Source organism: Pongo abelii, chromosome 4 (genome assembly GCF_028885655.2).
Source record: "Pongo abelii isolate AG06213 chromosome 4, NHGRI_mPonAbe1-v2.0_pri, whole genome shotgun sequence".
Classification (NCBI taxonomy): Eukaryota; Metazoa; Chordata; class Mammalia; order Primates; family Hominidae; genus Pongo; species Pongo abelii.
In genome coordinates this window covers 149981331-149998466 of record NC_071989.2, presented here as the reverse complement: position 1 = coordinate 149998466, position 17136 = coordinate 149981331, and the positions used below count along the sequence as shown (strand labels likewise).

At 44.9% G+C, this 17136-nt stretch overlaps 1 protein-coding gene across 2 annotated transcripts; it reads left to right on the top strand.

The window, feature by feature from the left end:
- Positions 1–15877, top strand: HDAC3 (histone deacetylase 3). Of its 2 annotated transcripts, NM_001132096.1 has the most exon segments (15): positions 1–86; positions 192–274; positions 1862–2004; positions 6671–6752; positions 6880–6936; positions 7058–7113; positions 7491–7624; positions 8160–8240; positions 8614–8687; positions 8843–8907; positions 10500–10589; positions 10712–10770; positions 11019–11098; positions 11417–11574; positions 15220–15877. In NM_001132096.1, coding segments are annotated over 15 exon segments (1287 nt in total). In that variant the 5' UTR covers positions 1–31; the 3' UTR covers positions 15290–15877.
- Positions 15878–17136: the final 1259 nt, after the last annotated feature.

Genomic DNA, 17136 nt, shown 5'->3' with positions numbered 1-17136 from the left:
CGGAGGCGCGGGGCCTGCTCCCGCCGGCAACATGGCCAAGACCGTGGCCTATTTCTACGACCCCGACGTGGGCAACTTCCACTACGGTGAGGAAACAGGGCTGTGCATGAGGGTTTGGGACACGGAGGTTTTGAGGCGGGGTTGCAACTCCAGGGGTGAGAGCTGACAAACTCTCTTCTCCCCACCCCCAGGAGCTGGACACCCTATGAAGCCCCATCGCCTGGCATTGACCCATAGCCTGGTCCTGCATTACGGTCTCTATAAGAAGATGATCGTGAGTTCCGCCGCCTCGGCCGGGGGTTGGGGGGTGGGGCGAGCTGTGGCCGTAGGGATAGGTGGGCTGGACTGAGTGCATGAAGTGCGACCCGCCCCTAGAGTAGTGGGGAGCTGAGTAGAAGACGCCAGGAGTACCTTGAAAGTGCAGGGTGTTAGGGGTGGCGTCCTCTGCTTAATGGAAAGTACTTTCTCACCTCAGGTCATCCACCCTCTGACTATAGGCACACTAGCCCTTGGCCTAGGGTTAGGGTGATGTGGGGCTGGTTTGAAGACAGAAGGTGTGTTCCTCCTCTGCATTTGAGTGTGGATAGGGCCTTGGCCTCAGGAATTAGGGTTAGGGGAGCGGATATCACTGTATCAGGGTGTGAGGTTTACCCTCAGTTCCCACTCCTCTTTTACCACCTTTCTTTACCTCCAAGGAGCTAGGGTTCCAGGGTGGAACGATGCTGCCGTGTTTGTAAATGTGTATGTGCGTGTGGAACAGAGGAGATATCTTAGGTAATCCTTTTTCAGCCTGGAATACCTCTACATGGTTCTGCTTAATCGCTATCCAGTTTTTCATCTACCAGACATACACATGCTGTCTTCCCAGCTTGGAATTTATGGCTGTGATATGGGATAGTAACAGTTAAGCCACGCCAGGCGTGGTGGCCCATGCCTGTAATCCCAGCACTTTGGGAGGCTGAAATGGGAGGATCGCTTGAGGCCAGGAGTTGGAGACCAGCTTGGGCCACAGTGGGACCCACATCTATAAAAATAAAAAATAAAAAAGTAGCCATGTGCGGTGGGTGTGCCTGTAGTCCCAACTACTTGGGAGGCCGAGGCGAGAGGATGGCTTGGGCCCAGGAGTTTGAAGTTACAGTGATCTATGATCAGCAGCCTGAGTTGACAGGGAGGACCTTGTCTCAAAAGAAAAAATAAGACAAAACAGCTAAGCCCAGGCTTTATGTGTTGCTAGGGAAACTAGTGAAGAATATGAATGAATGTTCATTGCTTGTGCCAAGGCACAGACAAATGGATTGGTCATAGAAAAGACTGAGGTGATGTGAGTGCAGGAATCTATATCCCTTGAGATTGTTTGCCTATATGTACCTGTGCATTTTCTGGGAGAAAAAAAGCTCTTTCTTGTCCAGTTTTCAAAGAGATGTGACACATCCCCCTGACCTTCCAAAGACAATAAATCCTTGATTTTAATTACAAAGTTGACATATATCCCATATATTTGACTCCAGAAAGAAGAATCCAGAGGAAAGAGGACAGAATCAGAGCTTGGGGGAGGAGATGAGCATGGAGAGAACTGGGAATAGGAGATCCAAGGAACAGGGCAGGTGGATCAGGGCTCAAAGTTGAGGAGGTACGATAGGCTGAGCTGGAGGTGGAAAGGAAAAGAAGTGGTCTTCAGGGGGCTCATTTGTAATAACTCACCTGGTTAATCGGAGTCTCTCTACTGACTTAAGGATTGTGGGATGAGGGGAATGCTATGTTTGGCTTCATACAGTCTCCAGGACTGGATTCAGTATGGGTGGTCTGAGCCTGTGGAGTGGGGCTGACCCTCCCTGGGTTCATCTTGTGTCTCCATCCCGAGGTCTTCAAGCCATACCAGGCCTCCCAGCATGACATGTGCCGCTTCCACTCCGAGGACTACATTGACTTCCTGCAGAGAGTCAGCCCCACCAATATGCAAGGCTTCACCAAGAGTCTTAATGCCTTCAACGTAGGCGATGACTGGTGAGGGAGGACTGGGAGTTTTGATGTCTAACAGTTTAATGCCAAGCCCTTCAGTGAGGTCTTTTGGCAGCAGTGGGAATATCTCAAGGGGGGCCTACTTGTCAGTGAATCATAATTCACTTTGTTTATTGAATAAATATTTATTGGTCACTTGTTCTAGGCAGGCCCTGTGCTAAGTGCTGGGAATGCAGTGATGTACAAAAACAAAATTTTAATATTGTATTTTTGCTAAGTCTTATAAAGAGGAGGTGTATGACAGATTATGAGAGTGTATACGTGGAGGATTGTTTAGCTTGGTGGAGTGGCTGGTCGGTGGGGCCTTCCTAGAGGAAGTAAAGATTGAGCTGAGATCTGAAAAAAGAGTAGAAGTAATCAGATGAAAGGGGTTGGAGGGTAAGGGGAGGAATATAGCAGGCAGTAGGGACAAGTGCTAAGGGTCTGTGGTAGGATTGAGTATGAATCATTTGAGGAACAGAAAAAAGGCCAAGTGTAGAATATGAAGAGGAGGTGAACTGAATTGAGGCTAAAGAAACAGGGCCTTTTAAAAGCAAACAGCTCTATTATGAATTGGGGTTTTTACCCCTAGAGTAGAGGGAAGCTATCAAAGGTTTTTAAGAAGCAAGGGATCTTAAGAGGGCTATGGGCAGTTAAAAAAACAAAAAAACAACAAAGGAGTGGTTTGATATCATTAGGTTTACATTGAGCTTGTATCATCCATAGAAGAGTCAGGGTTAGACCCTCTGGGGAAGGGAGTGGATAACAAAGATAAGCCACACTCTACATCCACGAAAAAATAGTAACCATCACAGCTACCAGTTGCTCAATTCTACTTATTTTTGTTTTTAAACTTTTTATTAGGGAAAATTTCAAAAATTTCTGAAAGTGAAGTAGTGCAGTGACCTCCCATATGTCCATCACCTAGCTTCAACACTTAAAAGCAAACGGCCACTTTTTTTTTTTTTTTTTTGAGACAGAGTCTCACTCTGTAACCCAGGCTGGAGTGCAGTGGTGCAGTCTTGGCTCACTGCAACCTCCGCCTCCTGGGTTCAAGCGATTCTCATGCCTCAGACTCCCGAGTAGCTGGGATTACAGGCGCCTGCCAGCATGCCCGGCTAATTTTTGTATGTTTAGTAGAGATGGGGTTTCACCGTGTTGGTCAGGCTGGTTTTGAACTCCTGACCTCAGGTGATCCACCAGCCTCAGCCTCCAAAAGTGCTGGGATTACAGGCGTGAGCCATCGCACCCGGCTGAGCAAATGGCCACTCTTACTTCATCTATACTCCCTCATGTTAGATTGTTTTAAAGCAGATCCTAGATGTTATATCCTTTTATCCATAAATATTTTATTATGTATCTCCAAATGATACTCTTTTAAAAAAACATAGTGTCATTATCAAACCTAAAAAGTTAACAGTGATTCCTTAATGTCATCAAATATGCAATCAGTATTCAAATTTCTGCAGTTGTCTCATAATTATTTTGTAGTTAGTTTAAATCCAGATCTAAACAAGGTCTACACAGTGCATTTGGTTGATATGTCTCTTAAGACTTTTAATTTGTAGCTTTTCTGTCACCCCCTTGAATTTATTTCTTGAAGAAACCAGGTTGTTGATCCTGTAGAATTTCTTATGATAGCTACCATTTATTAAGTGCTTACTCTGCTAGGTATTATGCCAAGGGTTGCTGGTGAATCCACTTAATTCTCATACCAATCCATAGATGTATTATAATAGACCTTTTTCTGATGTTATATATAAGTAAATTGAGGTTTGGGAATATCTAGGTAACTTAGCCTCAGTCACATAACTGGTCATTGGAGGGAGCATGATCCAGATCCCAGGTTTTTAAACCACTAATCTGTTTTCCTGAAAGATCTTAATGACAGAAGCAGCCAGGGCTGTAGGATAGAGGCCAACTCATTAGGCTGGCATTGACACCTTTCCAACTTTATCCCTACGCCTCAGCTGCACGGGATGCCTTCCTGGAATGCCCTTAGTTCTCTATTCAACCTCTTCAAGGCCTTCTCAGGCTTCACACCATCTCCATGAAACCTTTCTTGACCACACCAGCCCATAGAGCTCTGTCCTGCACATACTGCACTGCTCATTTGGTGTTCAGTCACGTGCTGTCTGGGGAGGTTTCTTGTTTTTTTGTTAGTATTCCTGCTGTTATTTCTGAGCTCACTTTCTAGCTCTGAGAATACAGGGTCAGCCCTTAAGCCACACTGGGGTTCTGTAGATGCTCTTTGTGCAATTAGGGAATGCTAATTAGGATACTATCTCTGGGCTATTTATGCTGCATCAGTCTTCCTGTCAAACAAGTTACAGTTGTGCTTATCTGTATTTCCGATGAGAATCAGGAATTTTTCTTCTGTTTAAGAATTTCTGATTGCTTTCCAAGTATTCTAACATAAGTAGCCAAATTGTACTACAGACCTTTAAATGAAAAAAATAAAAAAGCAGGCCCAAGCCGGGCGCGGTGGCTCACGCCTGTAATCCCAGCACTTTAGGAGGCCGAGGCGGGCAGACCACCTAAGGTCAGGAGTTCAAGACCAGCCTGGCCATGGTGAAACCCTGTCTCTACTAAAAATACAAAAATTAGTCAGGTGTGGTGGCACGTGCCTGTAGTCCCAGCTACTGTGGGAGGCTGAGGCAGGAGAATTGCTGGAACCTGGGAGGCGGAGGTTGCAGTGACCTGAGATTGTACCACTGCACTCCAGCCTGGGCAACAGAATGAGACTCTGTCTTAAAAAAAAAAAAAAAAAAATTCCAGACCTCTCCTTTTCACCCATAAATCCCTCTGCCCAGTGACAGCCACTTTCAGCTCCTTTTCCTGTGTCTTCTGGTATTTACCTTTGGATTTCTAAATAATAATAATAATATTAATTGACTGTTATTACTAATCTGTAATCCTTAGGTAATACCTATTATATACTAGGTACTGTTCTAAGTGCTTTGCAGCCATTAGCTTATTTAATCTCAACAACCCCTATGAAGCAGGGTCTATTATTGTTTCCTTTTACCAATGAGGACACTTAAGCACAGAAAGGTTAAACAGTTTGTACAACCTCACTATCATTAGTAGCTGTTAAAGAACCTAGGTAGTCTGGCTCCAGAATCTGTGCTTGTAATCATACTCCCCTCCTGTATTGTCTCTCATTGCTATTTCTTCGTCTGTCAATTTTAGGCATTATCTGTTAAGCTTTTAGTATGGGATATGAGCATTTAGTCTTCTTACACCATCACATTGGCTTCCTTTCCCCTTTCAGCTTCATAGTAATTTAAAAATAAATCAGTATTCTATGTTTACATTATTATAACTCTGAAAGATTCATTTACTATCAAGCCAAATAGTGTAGTGTGATTTAATCTGTTTTCTTCTAAAGCTTTTTTTTTTTTCCTGGAGCTGACAATTGCATTATTTTCTCATTTGTTTAGTTTTCTGGTATTAATCACTAATTCTTTCCAAACCTTTTGAGAAACTGTAAAACCCTACAATTCTTGCTTGAACCCGGGAGGCGGAGGCTGCAGTGAGCCGAGATTGCACCACTGCACCCCAGCCTGGGCGACAGAGCAAGACCCCCTTTCAAAAAACAAACAAACTAAAAGCCCCTACAGGTCTGTTTTTCACATGGTCAAATGTGTCGGCTGCACTATTTTTTTTTTTGAGACCTAAAACTAGGGATTGCCTAAGCCTTTCCTTTTTAAAAAGTCAGGTTTATATAGGTATAACTTGCATACAGTAAAATTAACCTTTTTTAGGTGTAAGAGTTCTGAGAGGTTTGATAGAATATATCAAGGTGTAGGGCCAGCGCCGATGGCTCACACCTGTAGTCCCAACACTTTGGGAGGCCAAGGCGGGAGGATCACTTAGGCCCAGGAGTTCGAGACCAGCTTGGGCAACATAGTGAGACCCTGTCTCTACAAAAAAAAAAAAAAAAAGTATCAAGGTACAGGAAATTTCCATTACCTGACAAAGGTCACTCACCCCTTCGTAGTTAATAACTTCTCTCCAACCTAGATCTAGCCAACTACTGATATGATGTCTATCCTTATATTTTACCTTTTCCAGAATGTTACATAAATGGAGTCGTACAGTAAGTAGCCTTTTGTGTCTGGCTTCAAGCCTTTGCTTTTTATAAAGAATAACAATGGTAATAATTATAGCTGACATTTATTAAAGGCTTAGCGGATACCGTATACTGTGCTACAGGCTTTTCGTGGGTTATCTCATCACTGTTTCACATATGTAGGTATACAATTCTTTCTTTAAAATGTGTGACTGTGAAGAATATTATTGAACATTATGTTAAAATTTGTTACACTGAGAAGACTAAGAAAAACAGAGCTCATGTTTTCTTTCAACTGATTTCCTTTTTACATTGTACTTGAGTACCTGGAAGCTGCTTGCTTCTTTCCCCAGCTAGGATACAAACTCCCTGACAGTTAAGTGCTTCTTTACTTCCCATCCAGTGCCTTGCACAGGGCTTGGTACATGGTTTGGTTCAAAATATTTGTTGAATAACTTTGCAGATAGCCCAGGTGTGTAGGAGAGGGAGAGAAGATTCTTGAAAAATGGAGATTGGAGGAGTCTGGGATGGGGAGGGAGATATGGGAAGGGCCCAGACAGAGGCAGGAAGGTTCCAACTTGTTCCTCTTCCCTGCAGCCCAGTGTTTCCCGGGCTCTTTGAGTTCTGCTCGCGTTACACAGGCGCATCTCTGCAAGGAGCAACCCAGCTGAACAACAAGGTGACATAGTCCCGAGTCCTGTTCCTCCTTTCCTCTGGCTCCCTGGACTCGGGATTTAACCCTGATCCTGGGCTCCCAGCTTGAGGGGTGGGCAGGAAGGACTGTGACTTGGGTGTTTGTCTTTCAGATCTGTGATATTGCCATTAACTGGGCTGGTGGTCTGCACCATGCCAAGAAGTTTGAGGTGAGTGAGGAGGTGATGGGAAAGACAGTGGCCATCCTCGGGTAGGTGTTGAGGATGATGGTGGGGGGCAGCTGGGTAGGGGAATTGCTCTTCTCTTTATGAGACCACTGTCTTGCCATAGGCCTCTGGCTTCTGCTATGTCAACGACATTGTGATTGGCATCCTGGAGCTGCTCAAGTAAGTAGCCCAGGAGGAGATGGGGGCAGTTACAGGATTCTTGGCTGAAGAGGTCTCTCAGACTCAGCCTTGACCTTGACCTCACTCCTCCCTGATTAGCTTCTCCCAAGTTCTTGATGCTTTATTTAGGCTGCCTCTTCCACTGCTGCAGATTCCCTGCTGCCTGCTCACATTTCAGCCTTCTCTGCATATCCCTCTCCTGTCCCTGCCTCTAGCCTCTGGGCTGGAGCCCCCAGTTGCCTTTAGGGAACTGGTGACATTAAGTTTCAGGTGACCAGGGCAGAAGCAGACTCTTCACAATTCGAGACCCGGTGTTTGGGAGGAGTGGGTTGGGGGGTTCACTTCTAGCTCAGACCCTGGCTTTGGCTTCCCTCTAGGTACCACCCTCGGGTGCTCTACATTGACATTGACATCCACCATGGTGATGGGGTTCAAGAAGCTTTCTACCTCACTGACCGGGTCATGACGGTGTCCTTCCACAAATATGGAAATTACTTCTTCCCTGGCACAGGTATGGGAATAGGGATTACTTTCCCCTATGCACCCTTCAGCTCTTTACCATGAGTGCCTCCTCAGCCTTCTAGTCTCATCTCAGGTGTCCCCTCCTCAGAGAAGCCTTTCCTTACCACCCCAGTTATCATAATCACCTCCTTCCTCATTCCTCTGTTACATCAGCCTCATTGTTTCCCTCAGAACACTCACTGCTATTTGTGTTTATTGTGGTTTTTTGTTTTGTTTTGTTTTGTTTACTGCCTCCCTCCTCCTCATGGCTACTTCCTAAAAACATAAGCTTGGTGGGATATCGTAAATTTCATTAGTTCCATTCATTGCTGCATCCCTACTGCCTAGTACACAGTTGGCTCAGAGTGGATCCCCCAAAATTATTTGCCAAATGAATGCAAGCTGCAAGAGATTTAGTGGCTCTAGGGAGTTTATGGTGAAGCTACATAGATGGAATGAGAGGCTCCCAGAGTGCAGATTGGGGTTGAAACAGCTGGGTTGTGGGTGCTTCCCATGTGTGGCTACCACCACCCACTTCCCTATAGGTGACATGTATGAAGTCGGGGCAGAGAGTGGCCGCTACTACTGTCTGAATGTGCCCCTGCGGGATGGCATTGATGACCAGAGTAAGTACTGAAGTCTTCCCTCTGCTCCCCCTAGGCCCCTTCTTTTTCTCCTTGAAATAACCTCTTCTGCCTGGTATTGTCTGCTGTTGGGCCAGTTGTCCTTAAGGATGAATGGCCTTCAGAGGGACCATGAATCTCTGGAAATTGTATGCAACATATCGTGTGTATGTGCATTTTTCTGGGAAAAGTCATTGGCTTTCATCAGTCACTCATAGCAGTCTGGGATCCCTTCCAGAAGTTTCAGACCAATGATTTGATTATTTTGGGTTGCCCCTTTCCTGGGCTACATGCTCGCTCAACCCCCTTTTTCCTTTTGTTCCCTGTCTCCCCATCCCCTTGGGGTGCCAGGTGCCCATCTTTGGCCCTCTCCCAGGTTACAAGCACCTTTTCCAGCCGGTTATCAACCAGGTAGTGGACTTCTACCAACCCACGTGCATTGTGCTCCAGGTAATATTGTCAGTTCCTCCTCAGGAGTGTTCTCCCTGGGCTTGGGGAAAGAGAGCAAGGGAAGAGGAGGTTCTTTAGGTTGGTGGTGGAAGGGGTATCTGTGATGTTCTGATCAGTTATCTCACTGCACCTTCCTGGGGTTTTGCTTTTTGCAGTGTGGAGCTGACTCTCTGGGCTGTGATCGATTGGGCTGCTTTAACCTCAGCATCCGAGGGCATGGGTGAGACTTGCTCTCCTTCTTCCCGAGGTTTTCAAGTGGCCTTGGACTTCAGTACGTGGGTGGGGTTAGTTGGGGAATGGGCCTCACCTCTTCTTGGAAATCAAAAATAGCTACAAATTGTACTTGAACTAGAAATGTCATCTTGAACAGGGTTCCCTAGATGGTCATTCATTCACAATGTATTTTTATTAAGCACCTATTATGTTCCAGGCATCATACCACATCATGGGGATGGAATAAGGCGTCTCCCGTGGAGTTTACAGTTTAGGAAACAGACAAAAAATAAATAATCAAATGAAGTAAATAGATTGTTATAAATTCTATGAAAGAAAAAAAGAAAGCTGAGACACAGGATACAATGGGGGACCTACTTTAGATAGCATGATTTGGGAAAGTTTTTCTGAGGAAGTAAAATTTGAGCTGAGACCTGGAGACTAAGAAGGAGTGAGTCATAAGAGGAATAGAGAGAAGCCTGTCCCAAGCATTGACAAAGGCCCACAAAAGGCTCTGAGGGCTGGGCCCAGTGGCACACACCTATAATCCCAACACTTCCAGAGGCCGAGGTGGGAGAATCGCCTGAGGCTAGGAGTTTGAGGCCAGCCTGGGCAACATAGCGAGAGCCATCTCTACAGAAAATAAAAAACAAAATCAGCTGGGCATGATGGTGTATGCCTATAGTCCTAGCTACTCAAGAGGCTGAGGCAGGAGGATCACTTGAGCCCAGGAGTTTGAGGTTACAGTAAACTGTGATTATGCCACTGGACTTCAGTCTGTTGAGGTGAGGTCCGGGAAGCTGGCCATGGTGAGATTGTGCAGAGCCTTTAAACCTGGTAAGGAGTTTGAATTATATTCCAAAGATGATGGGAAACCATCGAAGGATTTTAAGCAGGAAAGTGACATGATCCAATTTGTGTTTGAAAGTGACTATTCTGACTGCTGAATAGAGAAAGGTTTGGGTAGGGGGAATGGGGATGGAAGTAGAAAGACCAGTTAGGAAGCCATGGTGTTGGTTAGGTGCCCAGACTAAGGTGGAGGAGGTGGCAATGGAGAGAAGTAGATGATCTGAGAGGCGTGTGTGTGTGTGTATACACACACACACACACACACACATATATGTTTTTTTTTTTCTTTTTTGAGATGGAGTCTTGCTCTGTCATCCAGGTTGGAGTGCAGTGGCACGATCTTGGCTCAGTGCAAGCTCTGCCTCCTGGGTTCAAGCGATTCTCCTGCCTCAGCCTCCTGAGTAGCTGGGTCTACTACAAAGGCGTGAGCACCGCGCCGGGCGTGAGTTATATTTTCAAGGCTAGAATTGACAGAACTTGCGTTGATAAGAATAGTTGATTAACAGGCAGGGTGCCAGGGAGGGTGTTGAGCAGAACAGAGGTGGGACTGTGCTTTATTTTAAAATTTTTATTGAGACACAGCATATAAAGTATGCACAAATCTTAAGGGTATAACATAATGAATTTCACTATCCAGATAAAGATTTAGAACATTTATAGTTTTCTTGTGCTCCTTTCAGGCAATACCTAAAGGTATTTACCTTGTCTTTTGATAACCTCCTCCACATCTTCTCTGGTTCCTTTTAACAGGGAATGTGTTGAATATGTCAAGAGCTTCAATATCCCTCTACTCGTGCTGGGTGGTGGTGGTTATACTGTCCGAAATGTTGCCCGCTGCTGGTGAGCACTCTCCTGATTTCCTCCCCTGTTGTCCAGTGTGAGCTAGGGTGTCCCTCAGATATGGCCACGTGGGCCCTTCAGCCCACTTGGTCAGCCTGCTCCCCTCTGCTGGTTGGTTTCAGGACATATGAGACATCGCTGCTGGTAGAAGAGGCCATTAGTGAGGAGCTTCCCTATAGTGGTAAGGACCACCCCACAACACCCCCATAACAGGAAGGCCATTCTCACCAGATTCCAGAATGACCTGGTTTGAAGGCAGATGGGAAATTTTACACTCTCAGAGCTCTGCAGACTAAACCCCTGGGCTCAGAGCAGGGAAAAGATTGGGCAGCTATTATGTAGGTGCTCTGGATGGGAAGGAAAAAGATTGGGGAGTCTTGTTAGCTGCCTTTCTCAGTCTGAGCCATACTTTCTCCTCTCCTCCCCAAGAATACTTCGAGTACTTTGCCCCAGACTTCACACTTCATCCAGATGTCAGCACCCGCATCGAGAATCAGAACTCACGCCAGGTCAGCAGCTCAGAAAACTGAGCACAAACTTCTCCTGAAAGGTGGAGCCCAGGAGAGGTCAAAGATGTGGGAAGTAGGAAAAACCAAAGAGAAGGAAGTTCTAAGCCATCACGGTCACTGTTATTGGCTAGGAGGCAGTCCACGTTAAAGTAGAGGCAGTTGGGGTTGGTGGGGAGGGACAGCTACCAGTTGAGGGACCTGAACTAGAGGTACCACTGAGATGAAAACCAGGATGGTAGGGGTAAAAGGCAGCTAGGAGATTGCATGTCCTGGGAATCACTGGAAACTGCTCACTCTGTATTCCTCATTTCCAACCAGTATCTGGACCAGATCCGCCAGACAATCTTTGAAAACCTGAAGATGCTGAACCATGCACCTAGTGTCCAGATTCATGACGTGCCTGCAGACCTCCTGACCTATGACAGGACTGATGAGGCTGATGCAGAGGAGAGGGGTCCTGAGGAGAACTATAGCAGGTCTGAGAGCAGGGACTTCAGCCTACTTTCAATGGGCTTGCTGGGGAGGTTTAAAAGGGAAAAAGTAAATGGGAAGGTATTAGCTTAATTGTCTCTGGCTTACCTCCTTTAGTCTGCTACAATTTCCTCACTCTTTTCTTTGCTATTTTTAATGACAAAAGTAATATGTATTTATTGTAAAATTTTAAAACAGCACCAAAATATGGTGTTGGCTTTCACACAATCCCAGACCTATTCCACAGGAGTAACCACTGTTAATAATTTTTATTGTTTTGGATAAGCCTTTTTCTATAGATTGCAAATATACTGTTCTGTATGTATGTATAAACAAACACAGATACACTCATTTACAGTTTGTGTGGTTTTTAGTTTTTTGTAAATACAAATAGAGTCATTCTACCTATGCTGCTTTACATCATATAGCTGTTTCCAGCTAGCTAATATAGATCTGCTTCAGTATTTTATCAGCTGTATAATAATCTATTGTGTGGATAGATTATTTTCCATTTTTTGGTATTACAATAATAATGTGGCAATGAACCCCCTTACATATACATCTTTGCATTCTTGTTTGAGTGGGTTAGATAGTAGAATGGTTGCTGCTAGGTCAAAGGCTGTGTGCATTAATTTTTTTTTTTTTTGAGACAGGTTCTCATTCTGTCACCCAGGCTGGAGTACAGTGGCATGATTATAGCTCATTGCAATCTTGAACTCGTGGGTTCAAGTGATCCTCCTGCCTCAGCCTCTCGAGTCGCTCAGATCATAGGTGTGCACCATGACACCTGGCTAATTTTTTTTTTTTTTGGTAGAGACGGAGTCTTGCCTTGTTGCCCAGGCTGGTCTCAAACTCCTGGGCTCAAATGTCCTCCTGCCCCAGCCTTCCAAAGTGCTGGGATTATAGGCGTGAGCCACTGAGCCTGGCCTAAAATTTTTTATATTTGGTGCCAAATTGCCATCCAGAAAGTCTGTAGCAGCCTATAGTCTTGCCAGCATTTTACTCAGTCTTTCCAGGTCTTGAGCTGGACAGGTCACTGCCTGCATACTGCTCTCTACGGCTCTTTGATTTCTTTGCTCTGTTAATTTTTTCAGGTGGGATAATTGCATTGTGGTTATGTTTTTGTTTTTTTTTTTTTTAAAGTGTTTATCTTTCTGAGATACATACAAAATATTGTAGATGGAATAAATTAGGGGGAAAAAAGGATAGGATAGAATTTTTTTTTAATCCCAAAACTTTGCTGAAAAATGAAAGGGAAAGACAACAGAACCCAGAAGTGCAGAAACAGATGCACTTAATGGGGAACAGATTTCCTTACATGACTGAGGGATAACCACAGCTGGACACTTGTGGGACACGCAGTCTTGCTCCCACGCAGGGTTAGAGGTTTGAGCCGGCTCTGCTGCAGAGCCTGATGGCCTTCTCAGCCCCTTCTAGAATCTGCTTCTGTCTTAGAATTCAGGCCTCCGAATCTCTCCTCTGGACCTGGGCTTTACTGCTCTGACTCTTGGGGACCTCTCCAACTCTCCTCCTCCAAGGATATCCCCCAATCCCTTCTGAGTGAGGAAGTGTCTGAACATCTGGCTTCAGGGCTTCCAGGACTATTGGAAATTGCTTTTCATGGTCTGGTTTGGTTTGGTAAAACCTGTTTTTAAGTTCTTCCTTTTGGGTTTTTTATCGATAGCTCCAGGCAGGCATCTGGACTTAGTCTCTGCATTATAATAATACCAAGCCCTTTCACAGCCAGCAGAAGCCTCAGGCTTCTTCCTGTTCCTAAGCCCTACCTCTCTGTCAGGCCACCCACTGAGTTTCTGTTCTTCTTTGATGCCTATAGCTCCAGCTTGCATATGACTTGCAGAGTAGAAATAGGAAGAGTTACCACTTTTTGTAGGTTTGCCAAGCACCAGACACTACTAAGTGCTGTCTATTACAACATATATAATCATTCTGTTGCCATCAGACAACTCTGATGGCTCTTACTCTCAGATTAACACGGGAGGAATCTAAGGCTCAGAGAGTCTAAGTAACTTTCTTTCTTTCTTTTTTTTTTTTTTTTTTTTTTTTTGAGACAGTGTTTTGCTCTTTTTGCCCAGGCTGGAGTGTAATGGCATGATCTCGGCTCACCGCAACCTCTGCCTACCGGGTTCAAGTGATTCTCCTGCCTTAGCCTCCCAAGTAGCTGGGATTACAGGCATGAGCCTCCACGCCCGGCTAATTTTTTTTGTATTTTTAGAAGAGACGGGGTTTCTCCATGTTAGTCAGGCTGGTCTCGAACTCCTGACCTCAGGTGATCTGCCTGCCTCGGCCTCCCAAAGTGCTAGGATTACAGGCTACAGGTGTGAGCCACCGTGCCCGGCGAGACTTAAGTAACTGTGAAGGTCACATGGCTAGTTAAAGATCAGGGCTGAGATTCAACCTGATTCTCTGACTCCACACCTTTAACCCTGTGCACTTAGAAGTAACTGAGACATTGCTCACCATGCAGATAAGGCCTTTCCTGGCTTAGTTCCTCAGCTTCTCTTTGATGACTTTCTCAACTCTCTGTGTCCCAGAGAATACTTTTTCTTTTCTTTCTTTTTTTTTTTTTTTGAGACGGAGTCTCACTCTGTTGCCAGGCTGGAGTGCAGTGGCTAATCCCGGCTCACTGCAACCTCCGCCTCCCAGGTTCAAGCGATTCTCCTGCCTCAGCCTCCTGAGTAGCTGAGATTACAGGCACGTGCCACCACACTTGGCTAATTTTTGTATTTCTAGTAGAGGCGGGGTTTCAGCATGTTGGCCAGGATGGTCTTGATCTCTTGACCTTGTGATCCACCTGCCTTGGCCTCCCAAAGTGCTGGGATTACAGGTGTGAACTACCACGCCCGGCCTTTGAGAATACTTTTTCAAAAAGAAAGAAACCAATATTGAGTACCTGTTGGGCCCTGTTTTGCTTTCACATCCATTCTTTCACTATGGGTTTATAATACCACGTCACTCTTCTTAAAATTAAAACTCTCCTTTACCTTGCACTTAGAAGAAAATCCAAAATTTTGACTGTGGCTTAAAAAGGTCCTGCATGCTAGCCCTTACCTACATCCAGGATCTCATCTCTAACTACTCTCCTCCATGCACAGTGCTCCCGGCTGTCCTGGCCTCCTTGTTCTTACTGGAATACATCAGTCTCTTTCCATTTCATGACCTCTGTGGTTGGTTTTCGTGCAGCTTGGAATGGCCTTCCAGAAGTCTTTGCCTGCTTAGCTCCTCCTCAGACTTTAGGTCTTATGTCCCAATAGTCCTGTCTGAAATTTCACCCTTTTCCTCCCATCACCTTCAGTCCTATCACTTCATTTTATTAATTGTACTCTCCATCATCTGAAATTATATTTTTTTACTTTGTTAGTTACTAGTCTCATTTATTAGGTAAGCTTTTTAAGGATAGACAACCTTGTCCGGCTTGTTACTCTACTGTATTGCTAAGGTTTATGACAGTGTCTGTATAGAGTAGTTCCTTAATGTTTATTTGATATGTGAATGGGTGAATGAATAGCAGTCTCTACTAACAAGAGGAGGAGTGGTTCTCAACGGGGCCTGAGAAATGGCTTTGGAAAAGGGTGCTGGGAGAAGATTAGAACTTAGAGTGAGATCCTGACCTCTCTCCCCTTGCTTTGCAGGCCAGAGGCACCCAATGAGTTCTATGATGGAGACCATGACAATGACAAGGAAAGCGATGTGGAGATTTAAGAGTGGCTTGGGATGCTGTGTCCCAGGGAATTTCTTTTCACCTCTTGGTTGGGCTGGAGGGAAAAGGAGTGGCTCCTAGAGTCCTGGAGTGGTCACCCCAGGGCTTTTGCTGACTCTGGGAAAGAGTCTGGAGACCACATTTGGTTCTCGAACCAGCTACCCCCTTTTCCTCTCTCTCCCAAGGCCTGACAATGGTACCTATCAGGGATGAGAAACGGACAAGGATAGCTATCTGGGACATCATTGGCAGTGGGCCCTGGAGGCCAGTCCCTAGACCCCCTTGCCCCTTATTTCTTCCCTGCTTCTCTCGAACCCAGAGATTTTGAGGGATGAACGGGTAGACAAGGACTGAGATTGCCTCTGACTTCCTCCTCCTCTGGGTTCTGACTTCTTCCTCCCCTTGCTTCCAGGGAAGATGAAGAGAGAGGGATTTGGAAGGGGCTCTGGCTCCTTAACACCTGAATCCCAGATGATGGGAAGTATGTTTTCAAGTGTGGGGAGGATATGAAAATGTTCTGTTCTCACTTTTGGCTTTATGTCCATTTTACCACTGTTTTTATCCAATAAACTAAGTCGGTATTTTTTGTACCTTTCGCCTTTCTAGGAATGTTAATTCTTGCTAGTTTCCTATTTATGAAAGGAGAAGGAAATGGGCATGATGATGCATGTAATAAAAGCATAGTTAACATTCATTCAGCACTTATCCTACGTTAGGCCCTGTGTATGTATTCTACATTTATTATTGTAAATATAAGAAGTTAATAGAGGATTTTGGTTAAGAGTTAGACAAACCTGGGCAGATTTGAGAGGAGTAGAAGATGACTTCAGGTTTTTGAATCTGGGTGTTTAGTGATGCTAGTTGGTGAAGATACACTGAGATAAAACATGTTAAGTGCTAAGCACAGTGCCTGACATAAGAAGTTGCCCATTAACTGTCTATGTGAAGAACAATGCTAAATACTGTAGTAGCCACAAACATGGACCTTTCTGTAGAAGAGTTTACATTCCAGTCAGTAGTATGATAAATACTGTAGCAGATATAGACTGATACAAGAAAGAGGACTGATAGATGGGTCACTTCCTCCCCTCCATTCTCTGTCTGTTCTCAACACTAGCGTAAAAAGTAGCTTTTGGACTTTTTGGATGAAAAGTCTGGAAAGCTCAGCACAAAGTCAAGTTTGAAGTATGGGATGGACAGCTCTATGTAACATTCTATCAGGTCACTGTTAGAAGTGTTAGAAGGTCTGGACCACAAGAGAGATGAGTGCCAAATTTAGGAGCCAGCCAGCTTGGCGGAGTCCTTGGTATATCTCAGGCCCTTGACTAGGCACTGGGGCTCTAGAGAAAGTAAGTCGCCGACTCTGCCCTTCAGGCACTTACACTTGAAATCTTGCTAGCTGTGGTCAAGATTATTCAGTACATATTGTGAAGGCCGACTGGTAGCCACGTAACTGTCACACAAGGGACAGAAGTAGCTGGGAGAATGGATGAAATTGCTCAGGGAGAAAGTCATGCTAGAAGAGCAAAGAATATACTCTTGGAGAATACTCATTCTTTTCACTCATGTTTGGTTTATGTCAGTGGGGAATCCTGGTTAAACACAGGGTTTGGCAGCAAATCAGACTAAGCTGGGTTTAAATTTTATATCAATTATGCGTTCTTGGGCAAGTCACTTCAACTCTCAAAAGTCCAAATTTACTATTTATAAAACGGTGAGGCTAGCAGAATCTATCACATGGGACTGTGGGGACTTAGAAAAATACATGTAGAGTGTTTGCCTAGTTCCTAGCAGAGAGCAAAGGGCATGGTTAAGTGGTAACTGTTATTGCTGTTTAGGCACATGTTGG

Excerpts from the sequence above, each read along its gene's own strand:
- HDAC3 (XM_063723880.1), top strand. The coding sequence starts at position 7,576 with ATGACGGTGTCCTTCCACAAATATGGAAATTACTTCTTCCCTGGCACA. Across the intron at positions 8,241-8,613 it reads GGATGGCATTGATGACCAGA|GTTACAAGCACCTTTTCCAG; the intron begins GTAAGTACTGAA and ends GCCCTCTCCCAG. Across the intron at positions 10,771-11,018 it reads TGAGGAGCTTCCCTATAGTG|AATACTTCGAGTACTTTGCC; the intron begins GTAAGGACCACC and ends CTCCTCCCCAAG.